At 35.7% G+C, this 13,095-nt stretch overlaps 1 protein-coding gene across 2 annotated transcripts in view; it reads right to left on the bottom strand.

Moving 5' to 3' along the window:
* Nucleotides 1-13,095, bottom strand: part of ATAD2B (ATPase family AAA domain containing 2B) — a 158,759-nt gene that overhangs the window by 35,687 nt on the left and 109,977 nt on the right. For both annotated transcript variants that reach the window (XM_072770929.1, XM_072770930.1), the window contains exons 19-20: nucleotides 11,611-11,796; nucleotides 306-441 (exon numbers count right to left, since the gene is read on the bottom strand). In XM_072770929.1, coding sequence (XP_072627030.1) covers nucleotides 306-441; nucleotides 11,611-11,796 — 322 coding nt within the window. The remainder of the gene's footprint in view (nucleotides 1-305; nucleotides 442-11,610; nucleotides 11,797-13,095) is intronic.

Raw genomic sequence — 13,095 nt, 5'->3', positions numbered from 1 at the left:
ACTGACTTTACTTCCACAAAGAAATTTTTTTTTTAAAGGGTGACTCCAAGGGGCACCTGGGTGGTTCAGTCAGTTAAGTGTCTGCCTTCAGCTCAGGTCATGATCTCAGGGTACTGGGATAGAGCCCTGCTGAGCAAGAGCCTACTTCTCCCTCTCCCTCTGCCCCTCCTCCTTTGCTTGTGTGCTCTCTTTAATTAATAAATAAATAATCTTTTTTTTTTTAAGTGACTCCAACAAAGGGCATTTCTTAACTCTATTCCCCATCTCCCTTCCCCCCATTTTTCTAAAGGCTTTAGGAACTTTACCAGTGTGTTTCCTTCGTGGTGGAGCCATTGATGCCTGATTGAGAATCAATTCTTGGAAAAATTTTCTTCTGTCTTCTTCAATAGGCCTTTGAATATACAAGACTTCTTCATACTGTATTCTAAAGATACATTTAACCTACACACATACACATACACACAAAGACATTAAATATATAGAGAATTAAAGCCTTACTTATTATACCAAACTATAGTTTTTTTCAACTTCCAGTACCATTTTCAATTTTCATTCATGTGGGGTTAAGTTAATCTAGTCCTAAGGCTATGCTGTTGAGAGATTCAACCTCATGAACTAAACCATAATGGCATATCAGTTGCCCAAGTCATTAATAAATTATACTATACCTGGGAGAGTCAGCAAATAATAGAATGGATAATTGATTATAATAGGTAGATGACAACAAATTCAAAGGAATTCTTGCATAAGATGGAAAGTAGTAACTCAGAATCTACATTAGAGCTAGAAGGATGTTAACACTGCCTTCTCTTTTATTATTCCTATGTACTTCCTACTTAATTATTTCCTTTCCTGGGATCTTTTCATACTAGTCTATTCTACTGTAACCTCTGGAATCCTGGTTTCACTCTAAATAAACAATATCTTCAGTTTCTCCCCAGAATGTTCCATGATGATACCACCTTCCACACAAAACTCCCAAGCAATAAGTCAGTCATTCCCACATCCCTCAGGTTCCTTCCCACTGGTGATTACCTATTTTACTTTTCCTTTGCTGCTCTATAAAGGCTTTGACCCCAGATGTTTCCTTCACAAGATAGGCTGTTTAAATCCTCCACACCATCCACATTAATTCTACACATTTAATTTTTAGGTTTTCCTGGGAGGTCTATATTCTACTTCTAGACACCAAACTCCCTGAGAATCGAGACCACTCCTTATTCATCTGTTTTCCTATACCTACCACAGTGACTGGCACATACTAATGCATAATTAGAATGGACTGAATGAGTAAATTTGCAATATTCTTCCCCAGCCCAGATCAAATTGGAAACTGCAAATGAAAATGGAAAAGGTCACTAATATGGAAAGAAGAACCAATTATGAGACAATGAGGAAACACTGGATCAAAATTCAAGACATCAGATCCTAGCCCAAATCTAGCCACAATTTATAGTAAACTTCATATAATTCATTCAATTTGTCATGTCTAACCACTTACTGGATTGAAGACTAAAAATGTCTAAATATTATTTCAATCAATCTTTACAACAATGAGGTATGTAGGAGAAAACTTAGACTTGAAAAGGTTTAAGTAACTGGCTTATGATCACAAAAAGTAGAGAAGACTAGATTACATAATCTCTAAAGGCATTTTCCAGCTCTAAAATTCTAGATAGGAAGAAATAATCAATGAAAAGTAGTATTCAAAATTGGGATTCAGAACTATTCACCTCAACACAAAGCCAAATCCTTTAAGAGTCTATAAAATTTCACCTTGTGTCCTTCCATTACCTTTTTTGTAGACTATTTTCATATAAAATTCCCCCAAACCTTTGATCTATGCTTCACTGATCCTTCTTCCAAAGTTCTCACAAGCAAATTTACAACTGAACACCCATTGTGTGCTAAATATAATGCCAAACACTGACATTACAAACTTGAAGAAAATATGATTACTTTCCCCTATCAAGGATCTTAGAAGTTTCACAAGAAAGCATTATGGTACCACACCAAAAATGTAATACTGGTGGAGAAACACAAGAGACTCTGCAAGAGGTAGAGGTGAAGAGGCATTGGACAAGATATAGCAGAAACAGCTATTATTAACTGGGTCTTGAAAAATAAATAGAATGCAATACACTGGAAGTACCAGGATTTTGTTCAAGAGTAGCAAAACAAGATTAAATAATCTGAGTTTTAAATATTCTTCCTTCTCATCATTTTTCAACATTTGTGTTCAACTCTGTGAATACAAAAGCATACCAAAAGTAAGTCTGTAATAATCCCCTGATACTCCTGCCAGGTTATTATTAACAGCTTAGAATCTATCACTTTATAAGGAGGCTACATTTTACTTTAAATTTACTCCTAGCTTTATCTTCTGACATTCCTAGCCTCAAATTTTATGCTGCAACTAGACAAGCCTCTATACTCCCTGAAATCATACTCTTTCACACTGGTTCACAGTGGTCTCTGTCTGTGCTATCCATTCCTTTGTAACTCTGTTTTTAACTCTACTCAAGCCAGTGCTTTCTGGGTGATGCTTTCTCTGAATTTCCCAGATACACTCAGGCATACCGTCTAATACTCCTCATTAAACTTTAAGTTCAATGATTTTAGTAAATTCAGTTGTGCCACCATCACAAGTCAGTTTTAAAACATTTCCGTTACCTCCAAAAAGCTCCCTCATGTCCATCTGTTGTCAATTCCTACTCATGCTCACATTCTCTGCCCAACAACCGCTGATTTACTGTCTCCAAAGATTTGCTCATTCTAGAAATTGTGTATCATGTAGCCTTTTTGTCTAGCTTCTCTCACTTAGTATCATATATTGAGGCTCATCCACATTGTAGAATGTATCAGTAGCTCATTCCATTTAATGCTGAACAGTATTTTACTGTGTGTATATACAATGTTTGGTTTCACCAATCACCAGTGAATGAATATTGGACTGTTTCCAATATTATGAGTAATGGTAGGAGGAACATTTGTGTTCAAGTCTTTGTGTGAACATATTTCTCTTGTGTAATTACATAGAAGTGGAAATGCAGAGTCATATAATTTTATGACTAACATCTTTAGAACTGCCAATTTTTCCAAAATCGGCTATACCCTCTTACAATTCCACCAGCAATATATAAGGCTTCCAGTTTCTCTACATCCTGTACCAACACTCAATATTGTCTAGCGGTTGTGCAGTCACTCCTGAATGACTAATGATATTAAGAATCCTCCGGTTTTGTTAGCCCAGAGGAATATACACTCTTTGGTGAAATGTCTATTTAAATCTTAACTTGTGGTCTTTTTTAACTTAATTGTGGTAAAATAGTCACAACATAAAATTTGCTGTTTTTATCATTTTTAATTGTACAGGCTGTAGCATTAAGTATATTCACATTATTATGCAACCATCACTACCATCTAACTCCAGAACTTTTTCATCCTCCCCAAGTAAAATCCTGTATTCAGTAAATACTGTCTCCCTATACTCTCCCCTTTCCCCAGCTCCTGGCAATCACCATTCTACTTTCTATCTCTGTGAATCTACTATTCTAGGAACTTTTCCAAAGAAGAATCAGTTTGTCCTTTTATGACTGTCCTATTTCACTTAGCATAGTGTTTTCAAGGTTTATCTATGTTGTAGCATGTGTTAAAATGTCCTTCCTTCTTAAAGCTAAATAATGTTATACTGTATATATATATGCCACATTTTCTTTTTTTTTTTTTTTTAATTTTTATTTATTTATGATAGTCACATAGAGAGAAAGAGAGGCAGAGACACAGGCAGAGAGAAGCAGGCTCCATGCACCGGGAGCCCGACGTGGGAATCGATCCCGGGTCTCCAGGATCGCGCCCTGGGCCAAAGGCAGGCGCCAAACCGCTGCGCCACCCAGGGATCCCTATGCCACATTTTCTTTATCTGTTGATGGACATTTGTGTGTTTCCACCTTTTGGCTATTGTGAATAATGCTATAAACATGGGTATACAAACATCTATCTGAATCTCTGACTTCACTTCTTTGGACTATACACCCAGAAGCAGAATTGCTGGATCATACACAGTAATTCTGTTTAATTTTTTTAAGGAATCACTGTACCATTTATTTTCAATAAGGATGTACAATTTTATATTCCCACTAGCAACACACAAGGGCTCCAATTTCTTCATGTCCTAAACAACACTAGTTATTTTCTGTTTTTATGATAATAGCCATCCTAATGTGTATGAACTGACATCTCATTGTGGTTTTAAATTTGCATGTCCCTTATGATTAGTGATGTTCAGCATCTTTTCATGTGCTATCGGCCATTTGAGTATCTCCTTTAGGGGAAGTCTGGTTGGTTGGGTTTATTTGTTTTTGAATTGTAGAGTTCTTTATACACCTGGATATCAACCCCTTATCAGATATATGATGTGCAGATATTTTCTGCCTTTCTGTGGGTTGCTTTTTTTACTCTGTTAATAGTGCCCTTTTATGCAAGAAGTTAATTTTGATGAAATCACTTTATCAATTTTTTCTCTGTTGCCTGTACTTGTGGTGCCATAGCCAAGAAATCATTACTAAATCCTCGGCCATAAAGCTTTCTACTATGTTTTTTTTCTAAGGGCTTTATAGTTTTAAGTCTTCTGTTTAGTTCTTTGATCGACTTTGAGTTACTTTTTGCATATGGTATAATGGTCTAATTCACTTCCTTTGTATGTGGATATCCAATTTTCCCAGCACCATTTGTTGAAATGACTATACTTTCCCCCATGAATGTCTTCACACTTTTGTTGAAAATCATTTATTGTAGTCTTGTGTTGAAAGAGGGGGTCGTTCTGTTTTAAGTAATCTCTACACCCAACACGGGGCTTGAATTCATGACCCCAAGATCAAGAGTTGCATTCTCTTAGTGACTGAGCCAGCCACGCACACTGAAAAAGTTCTTAATACATTCTGGATTTCAGTCTTATCAAGATACGCAATTTGATGTATTTGAAATATTTTTTCCCAGTACGGCTTGTTTTCTCATTTTCTTAATGGTATCACTTAAAAAGTTTTGAATTTTGATAAAGTTAACTTTATCAATTTTTCTTTTATAGATCATATTTTTATATATTATACTATCACAACATTTGTCATCCTATATTATTTCTTCAGGATTCTCTTCCTTCTAAACAATAGACAGACAGACAGACAGATAGATAGATAGATAGATAGATAGATAGATAGATAGGCAGACAGATAGACTGATTGATTTATTTGGTGGGGGGGGGGGGAGAGCAGAGGGAGAGGGAAAGAGAATCTCAAGCAGACTCTGCACTAAGTGCAGAGCCTGACATGGGATCATGACCTGAGCCAAAATCAAGAGTCAGACGCCTAACCAACTGGTTCACCCAGGTGCCCTACTCTAAACTTTAAATTATTAGAGAATAGTGTTTATCTTTGGATTTTTCACCTATTTAATTCATTCATTCAACAAAGATTTACTAGAAATAGGTACGTGTACATACGTATCTATCTGTGAGTATTCCATGTGTGTGTACACATAAGACCAAGTAAGGCAACTAAGCATTGTGAATGAAAGTGTGAAGAAAACAGACATTTGGTCTATCTTACACAAGCTCACTTATGAGAACACCGCATTGCACACAACAGGTACACAACAAATTTTTGATGAATAAACAATGGTTTTAACTTGATAAATACAAAACTCTTATTTCCCTGACAACTTATCAGCCTAAGCATCACAATATTCAGAAATTGTCTCTCCGTAGTCTTAGAGAGTATAGTGCATTGTAAGTGCATGACCTTTGTAATCAGACAAACCTGGGTCCAAAATTTTACTCTGTCATACTAGCGTGAGACCCTAGGCAAGTTACTTCACCCCTGTTGGTTTCTATTTCTTTATCCATCAAATGGGAAAACCATAGTAATACTTTTTCTTACAAAGCAGTTAAAAAACTTGTGTTAGATAATACATATATAACTGGCCTCTACAATGCCTAGCACATAGTTCCATAAGTGACAGCAATTCTTTCATTACCAATTTCTTTTGTTTTACCTCATTTATTAAAAGTTAGAGTTGTCAGTCCCCCGTTTTAAAAGTAGAGTTCATGTAATCGCTATAATGGGGGAAATTAATGGTTTAAGGTTCACGATCTCAAAGATAAAAGTAATGGAAAATTAGGTCAGAAATGAACCTAAGATGGCTTTCATGAATAAAATTTACTTTCCTCAAAACAAAATAGGTAAATAATCCATTAAGTAAAAATAAAAAATAACATTTTACCTAAACACACTAATAATTCATGCTCATTTACTAGAAATAGTTAACTGTGATTTTAAAAGAATTGCAATGACTGCATTCCTTAAAAATTTTAAGAATCATACAATTGTTTTACAACAAAAAAATCAATATTAAGATATTTCTCTTGTATGTTATTATTCATCTGAGTTTTCAATGCCTCTAGTTGATTTTTCTACTTAAGTTATTGATTTTTAACTCCCAGTTCCCAAGATAAACCGAGAGACACAAAAATACACGAAATCTTGAACTGACAAAATGTGGTTTGTAATCTTTACCTGCCTAAGTGTATTTGAGGAGATATTTCTTTAAAATTCATTTCCAAGGGTGCCTGGGTAGCTCAGCTGGTTAGGTAAGCATCTGCCCTCAGCTCAGGTCATCATGATCCCAGGGTCCTGGGAATAAGCCCATGTCAGGCTCTCTGCTCAGCAGGGAGTCTGCTTTTCCCTCTCACTCTCCCTTTCTCTCAAATAAATAAATAAAAATTTTTAAAAAAATTTCATTTCTAGGGATGCCTGGATAGTTCAGTTAAGCATCTGACTCTTGATTTGGGCTCAAGTCATGATCTCAGGGTTGTGGGACTGAACCCCAGGTGGGGCTCCACTCTGGGTGTAGAGCCTACTTAGGATTCTTTTTTTATTTTTTATAAGATTTTATTTATTTATTTATGAAAGACACAGAGAGAGAAATAGAGACACAGGCAGAGGGAGAAGCAGGCTCCATGCAGGGAGCCCGATGCGGGACCCGATCCTGGGACTCCAGGATCACACCCTAGGCATGAAGGCAGGTGCTAAACCACTGAGCCACCCAGGGAACCCCCCTTCTTAGGATTCTATCTCTCCTTCTGCCCCTCTGCCCTCCCTCCCTAAAATAAATAATTTAGTCCCACCAAATAAATTAATTAAATTAAAAATAAAATAAAATCCATTTCCAATTATATCATCTTGAGTCTGCCCAGTGCACCTTAGTATCAAAATACATATTGTGAGTCTCTTCAGAAAGTTAAATGCAATTCTTTCTAACCAAAGTTTGTTTTCCTTCCTGCAAATATTTCTATTTTTTCTCTGCTTCCTTGTTTAAAAGTCCCTTTCCTATGCTCAAAACTCAAGTCTTTTTTCTAATTCTCCTGAAGAGAAATAATTTGCAATTGACATGTATCTATCTCAACTAAAGTTCTCCAACTATTCTCAGAGTCTACAGGCCCACAAAAGTAAACTGATAAGAAGAAAGAAAAGAAGAGAAGAGAAGAGAAGAGAAGAGAAGAGAAGAGAAGAGAAGAGAAAAAAGAAAAGAAAAGAAAAAGAAAAAGAAAAAGAAAAAGAAAAAGAAAAAAAGAAAAGAAAAAAAAGAAGAAAGAAAGAAATGAGGCTGAGCAGGAATTAAAGCCAATATGGTGATTCAGTGGTAAATCCCTATTTTTTATGTAACAAATATTTATTTTTTAAAGATTTTATTTATTTATTCATGAGAGACACACACAGAGAGAGAGAGAGAGAGAGAGAGAGAGAGAGAGAGAGGCAGAGACACAGACAAAGAGAAGCAGGCTCCATGCAGGAAGCCTGATGTGGGACTCGATCCCGGGACTCCAGGATCACACCCTGGGCCAAAGGCAGGCGCCAAACCGCTGAGCCACCCAGGGATCCCCCCGTAACAAATATTTATTAAGCAATTCCAATGTGTCAAGAAATAGAAGGTTAAGGGTCAGTAGGACAGTACCCTCCTCTCAGAGAGCATGTGGTCTATTCTAGAGGTTCTCAAATGTTTTGGTCTCAGGATCTTATTAAACTCTTAAAAACCATGGAGGAACCCAAAAGAGCTTCAGTTTATATGGGTTACAACTGTCGGTAATTACATATTAAAATAAAAACTAAGAGCACTCCAAATTATGTATTCATTTAAAATCTATTAGAAAAAAATTAAATGGGGACGCCTGGGTGGTTCAGCGGTTGAGTGTCTGCCTTTGGCTCAGGGCATGATTCCGGAGTCCTGGGTCAAGTCCCACATGGGGCTCTCTGCATGGAACCTGCTTCTCCTCCCTCTTCCTATGTCTCTGCCTCTCTCTGTGTGTCTCTCATGAATAAATAAACAAAATCTTCAAAAAAAATTTAAATAAAACCTATTACATATTAACATTAAAAATACGTGCTGAAAAATATATCCTTTTGAGAATTAATTTTCCCAAAATATAAAATACATAAAATAAAATTTACAAGAAAAGTGGCATTGTTTTACATTTCTTCAAATCTCTTTAATATGCTGGCTTACTGGGCACCTGGGTGGCTCCGCGGTTAAGCATCTGCCTTCGGCTCAGGGCATAATCCCAAGGTCCGGGATCAAGTCCCACAACCAGCTCCCTACATGGAGCCTGCTTCTCCCTCTGCCTGTGTCTCTGCCTCTCTTTCTCTATGTGTGTGTCTCTCATTAATAAATAAATAAAATCTTAAAAAAAAAAACAAAAAAAACCGCTGGCTTATTGAGACAACCAGATCCTCATTTCTGCTTCTACATTCAATCTGTTGTAATATGTTGTTTTGACTGAAGTACATGAAGAAAACCCATATTCAAGCAGATATACAGTTAGGAAAAAAAAGGAATGTGACATCTCCCCTGAAAGTCTTGTGGGGTTCACAGAAGTCCTTGAACCACATTTGGAAAACAGCTCATCTAGAACAATGATTCCTGTTTTTTTTTTAATCTAACACCTCATCAGTAAAAAAATTTGAAAATATCCTTTCTAGTGTATTTAAATACACTATTCTATTAATATTATTTCTATTATAAAACATATATACAGTTTATACAGAATATAATATATTCTATTATAAAACTTATATATATAGATCAGGCACTTTGCTAGCCTACAGTTACTTAGTCTGCAACTCTCTATGCTTTTCATTTATTCACCAAATATTTATCAATTTGTGCTATTATTCCCTACCATCTCTTAAACAAAGCAAGCATTCTAAAAGCAAAGCTGAAATTTAAATGAATGGCTTGGGGACAGAGAATTTCCAAAGAACAGTAAATATAAAACATATTATGTAATGAGTAGTTTAAAAGAATTCTCTTAGGGAAGCCTGGGTGGCTCAGCGGTTGAGCCTCTGCCTTTAGCTCAGGGCGTGATCCCAGGTCCGGGAACCGAGTTGCGAGTTGCACATTGAGCTCCCTCCTGCGAGGAGCCTGCTTCTCCCTCTATGTCCTGCCTCTCTCTGTGTGTGTCTCTCATGAATAAGTAAATAAAATCTTTATGAAAGAGAGAGAGAGAGAGAGAGAGAGAGAGAGAGAGAGAGAATTCTCTTAATCTTCTCCCCCACTAATGTGGATATCCATGATAGTTTTGGTAGCTACTTGGTTAATAATAATAACTGGTTAATATGGGCAAAGAATACAGAAAACAAATGGGGGGAAGTTGAAATTTCAGGATTCAATGCTAGTTAATCTCTAATACTTTAGCTACTAATTAAGGTTACTGATAAACAATGAATAAATTGAATCCATTACAAATTATGACAATATAGCGACACTGAAAGTATGGTCTAACCTTAGCTTTAAAAAACTAAACCAACAGGGGCCTCTGGATGGCTCAGTCTGTTAAGTGTCTGACTCTTGATTTCAGCTCAGGTTTTGCTTTCAGGGTCGTGAATTCAAGCCTTGTATTGGGCTTCACACCAACTTTAAAAACAAAAACAAAACACTAAACAATAAAATCATATATGTAAATAAACAACAGGAGTAGGTGAAATTGCTGGGGCTTGTTGTTGTTGTTAAAGATTTTATTTATTTATTCATGAGAGACACACAGAGAGAGAGAGAGACAGAGACAGAGAGAGAGAGAGAGGCAGAGACACAGGTAGAGGGAGAGGCAGGCTCCATGCAGGGAGCCCAATGTGAGACTTGATTCCGGGACTCTGGAATCATACCCTGAGCCAAAGGCAGATACTCAACCACTGACCCCCCCAGGCATCCCTAAAATTGCTGTTATCAAGATGAGTTCATAAGACTTTTATTTACAAATTTTTCAAACAATATCAGGAAAACATCAGGTAACAATATATTCCTAAGTAGAACCCTCAATTACCCCCAAATTTTCTTTATCTCTTATAAAATTATAATAAAACTATTTGAGCGTGAAGATCTAATTTTTTAAAGTGGCTCCTAGGTATGTCCAGGTCCAATCCATTTAAATCAATTTCAAGTACATTCCTACTTCATAATACCAAACATTTTATAGCTCTGCGGTTTCCAACATAAATTCACATATACTATCTCACACCAAGAAGCCTATCTGTTATTATCCACATTTTATAGATGAGACAACTGAGACTATTCTAGGTTCAAATATTTATCCAAAATCAAAAGACTAGTAAGTCAGTACAACTTGTTTTTTCCTGACTCTTACTACATATAGTATTCCGCTAAACTTTATTGGCCTCTATGATAAAACAACATTGTGATTAATAGTCTTAATTAAGAATACTGGATTCTGAATAACCAAAAACGAATTATTCTACATATAGTTTACTTACAAATCAATAAGTGTACAAATCAACCTTAACAAGATATCTAACAAGTGCTAAACAAAAGAACTCAGTAAATAGGTATCTTAATCATAAAATTCTACATTATTATGGTTTACATTATAGCATTTAAAACATGCAAAATCTCTTAAATAAACTATGTTGCCTGGCCAAAATACTTCTAAGCATTTCTAAAGGTGGTCATATCAAGACCTAGTAAGCTTAGGGGATTAGAAGCACAACTTTTTTAAAAATCAATTTTGTTCACATGAGTTGACTATTTTTTTTTCTGAAGCAAATGTTACTTTACCTTTGATTCTAATATGTTAAATATGAGGGCTTTGAACTAAAAAGTATCAGATTTGAAAAACATGCACAGCAGTAATAACAAATTAACAATGATAATACCAAAGAAAGAACTGAAAGGTTAAATCCCAACAAATAATCTACCAGACAGCAAGAATAAGAAAGCTAATTGTAATGGAACTATATGATACAGCTTAGGCCTTCATAGTATGTATCATACCGCACATATGCTGGAATTCTGGCCTAAATGTCAATTATCTCAATCTTCGCAGCAACAGTGACAAATATATCACTAGTATGCCAAAAAAGAAATTGAAACTTAAATCGTTTACTAACTTGCTTAAGTCATAGGGCTAATAAGTAATGTAATCAAGGCATGAATCTAAACAGCATTTATTTTGCTAAAGAAGTTAAATTTATTAAATAAATTAAAATGTGTCCAATTTATAAGATCAATGATTTGAAACAATAAGGTAAATATTTAATCATTTCTTACCTCTTCAGGCAGTTCACTGTACATGGTTTCAGAGGTAGACAATAAAAATATAGGTGAGAATGATGGTATATCTTGCAGCAATGTCAGAAAAGTTGCTCTCACAGTTTCACTGACAGCTTCCCACCAATCACCAATGTGAGGCATGTAAACAATACTAGGTACTGTTCTTCGAGCTTCACGAAAAATCTAATTAAGGAAAGAACTGGCATTAAAAATTCAAATGGATATTCTCAACTTTACTCAGTAACCCCCAAATACATGAAATGTGTCAGGCCTGTTACTGTAATTATTCTCAGCTCAGATAATCAAGCTGTTCAAAATATGATGTAGTAGCCCCACATAGTAACTTCTATCTACCCTTGCCCCTCAAAAAAAAAAAAAAAAAAGAGGAAGAAGAAGAAGGGGTATTTTTTTTTGCCATTTTGTTATTCCTATTCAGTACTTAGTATAAAGGAATCAAATTGCTCTACTTATCTATCATGTAAAGATAATAAAGCAAAACACCACTATAAAATATTTTGCAAATAAAGAGGTAAACATGCACCTATATATCACCCATGTCAGAATGGTATCAGTAAAGCACAAAAAAGAGAAGACATAGTTTCCATGTTTGTGCACATTCCCTAAAATCACTAAATATATGAATTAAATAAACACTTTCACCACAATGTACCACCTTAGGGCTTAAAATGAACTACCTACTGAACCACTTGTTTACTTCCTATTACCTTAATTCAATCCTCCATAAAATAGTCACAAAATACCCTCACATTGCTAAAGAGCAATAAATTAATTAGCAAAAAGCTCTGAGATACTCCCATTGTCAGAAAATACAAACTAAAGTTTCCTTGGGTGTTAAAAAGAGTCCTAAGGGCAGCCCAGGTGGCTCAGCGGTTTAGCACCTGCCTTCAGCCCAGGGCATGATCCTGGAGACCTGGGATTGAGTCCCATGTTGGGCTCCCTGCATGGAGCCTGCTTCTCCCTCTGCCTGTGTCTCTGCCTCTCTTTCTGTGTCTCTCTCTCGTGAATAAATAAATAAAATCTTTAAAAAAAAAAAAAGAGTCATAACCATAGCTTAAGTTGCACTCTGCCAACATATGCCAGTAAGGACCAGGTTGGCTATTAGTAAGCTGCCAAGCAGAACTACTGCCCTTTACATATATGTCAACAACAGCTCAATACCCCGTGTCAACAATTCTTGTGAGTTAATATGGCATCTCCTCAATACTTTTGTGAGAGAATAAATGTAAAAATCTTTCCTCAATTTAATTTCAGAATTCTATTTCTGAAATTCTCTACTACTTTCACATTTCAATTAACCTGTGTAATGTGCAAGATAGAGAAATAACAATCTAATATTTCAAATGATTAGGATTATCAGAAATGTTCCTAATAATCAAAATGATTATTTTTCTTTAATGAGTAAGTCTACCACTTGCATGAATTTTTCAAATGCTACATTTTATAAAGCTTAAACATTCTGTG

Source organism: Canis lupus, chromosome 12 (genome assembly GCF_048164855.1).
Source record: "Canis lupus baileyi chromosome 12, mCanLup2.hap1, whole genome shotgun sequence".
Classification (NCBI taxonomy): Eukaryota; Metazoa; Chordata; class Mammalia; order Carnivora; family Canidae; genus Canis; species Canis lupus.
This window is presented reverse-complemented; position numbering and strand designations above follow the sequence as displayed.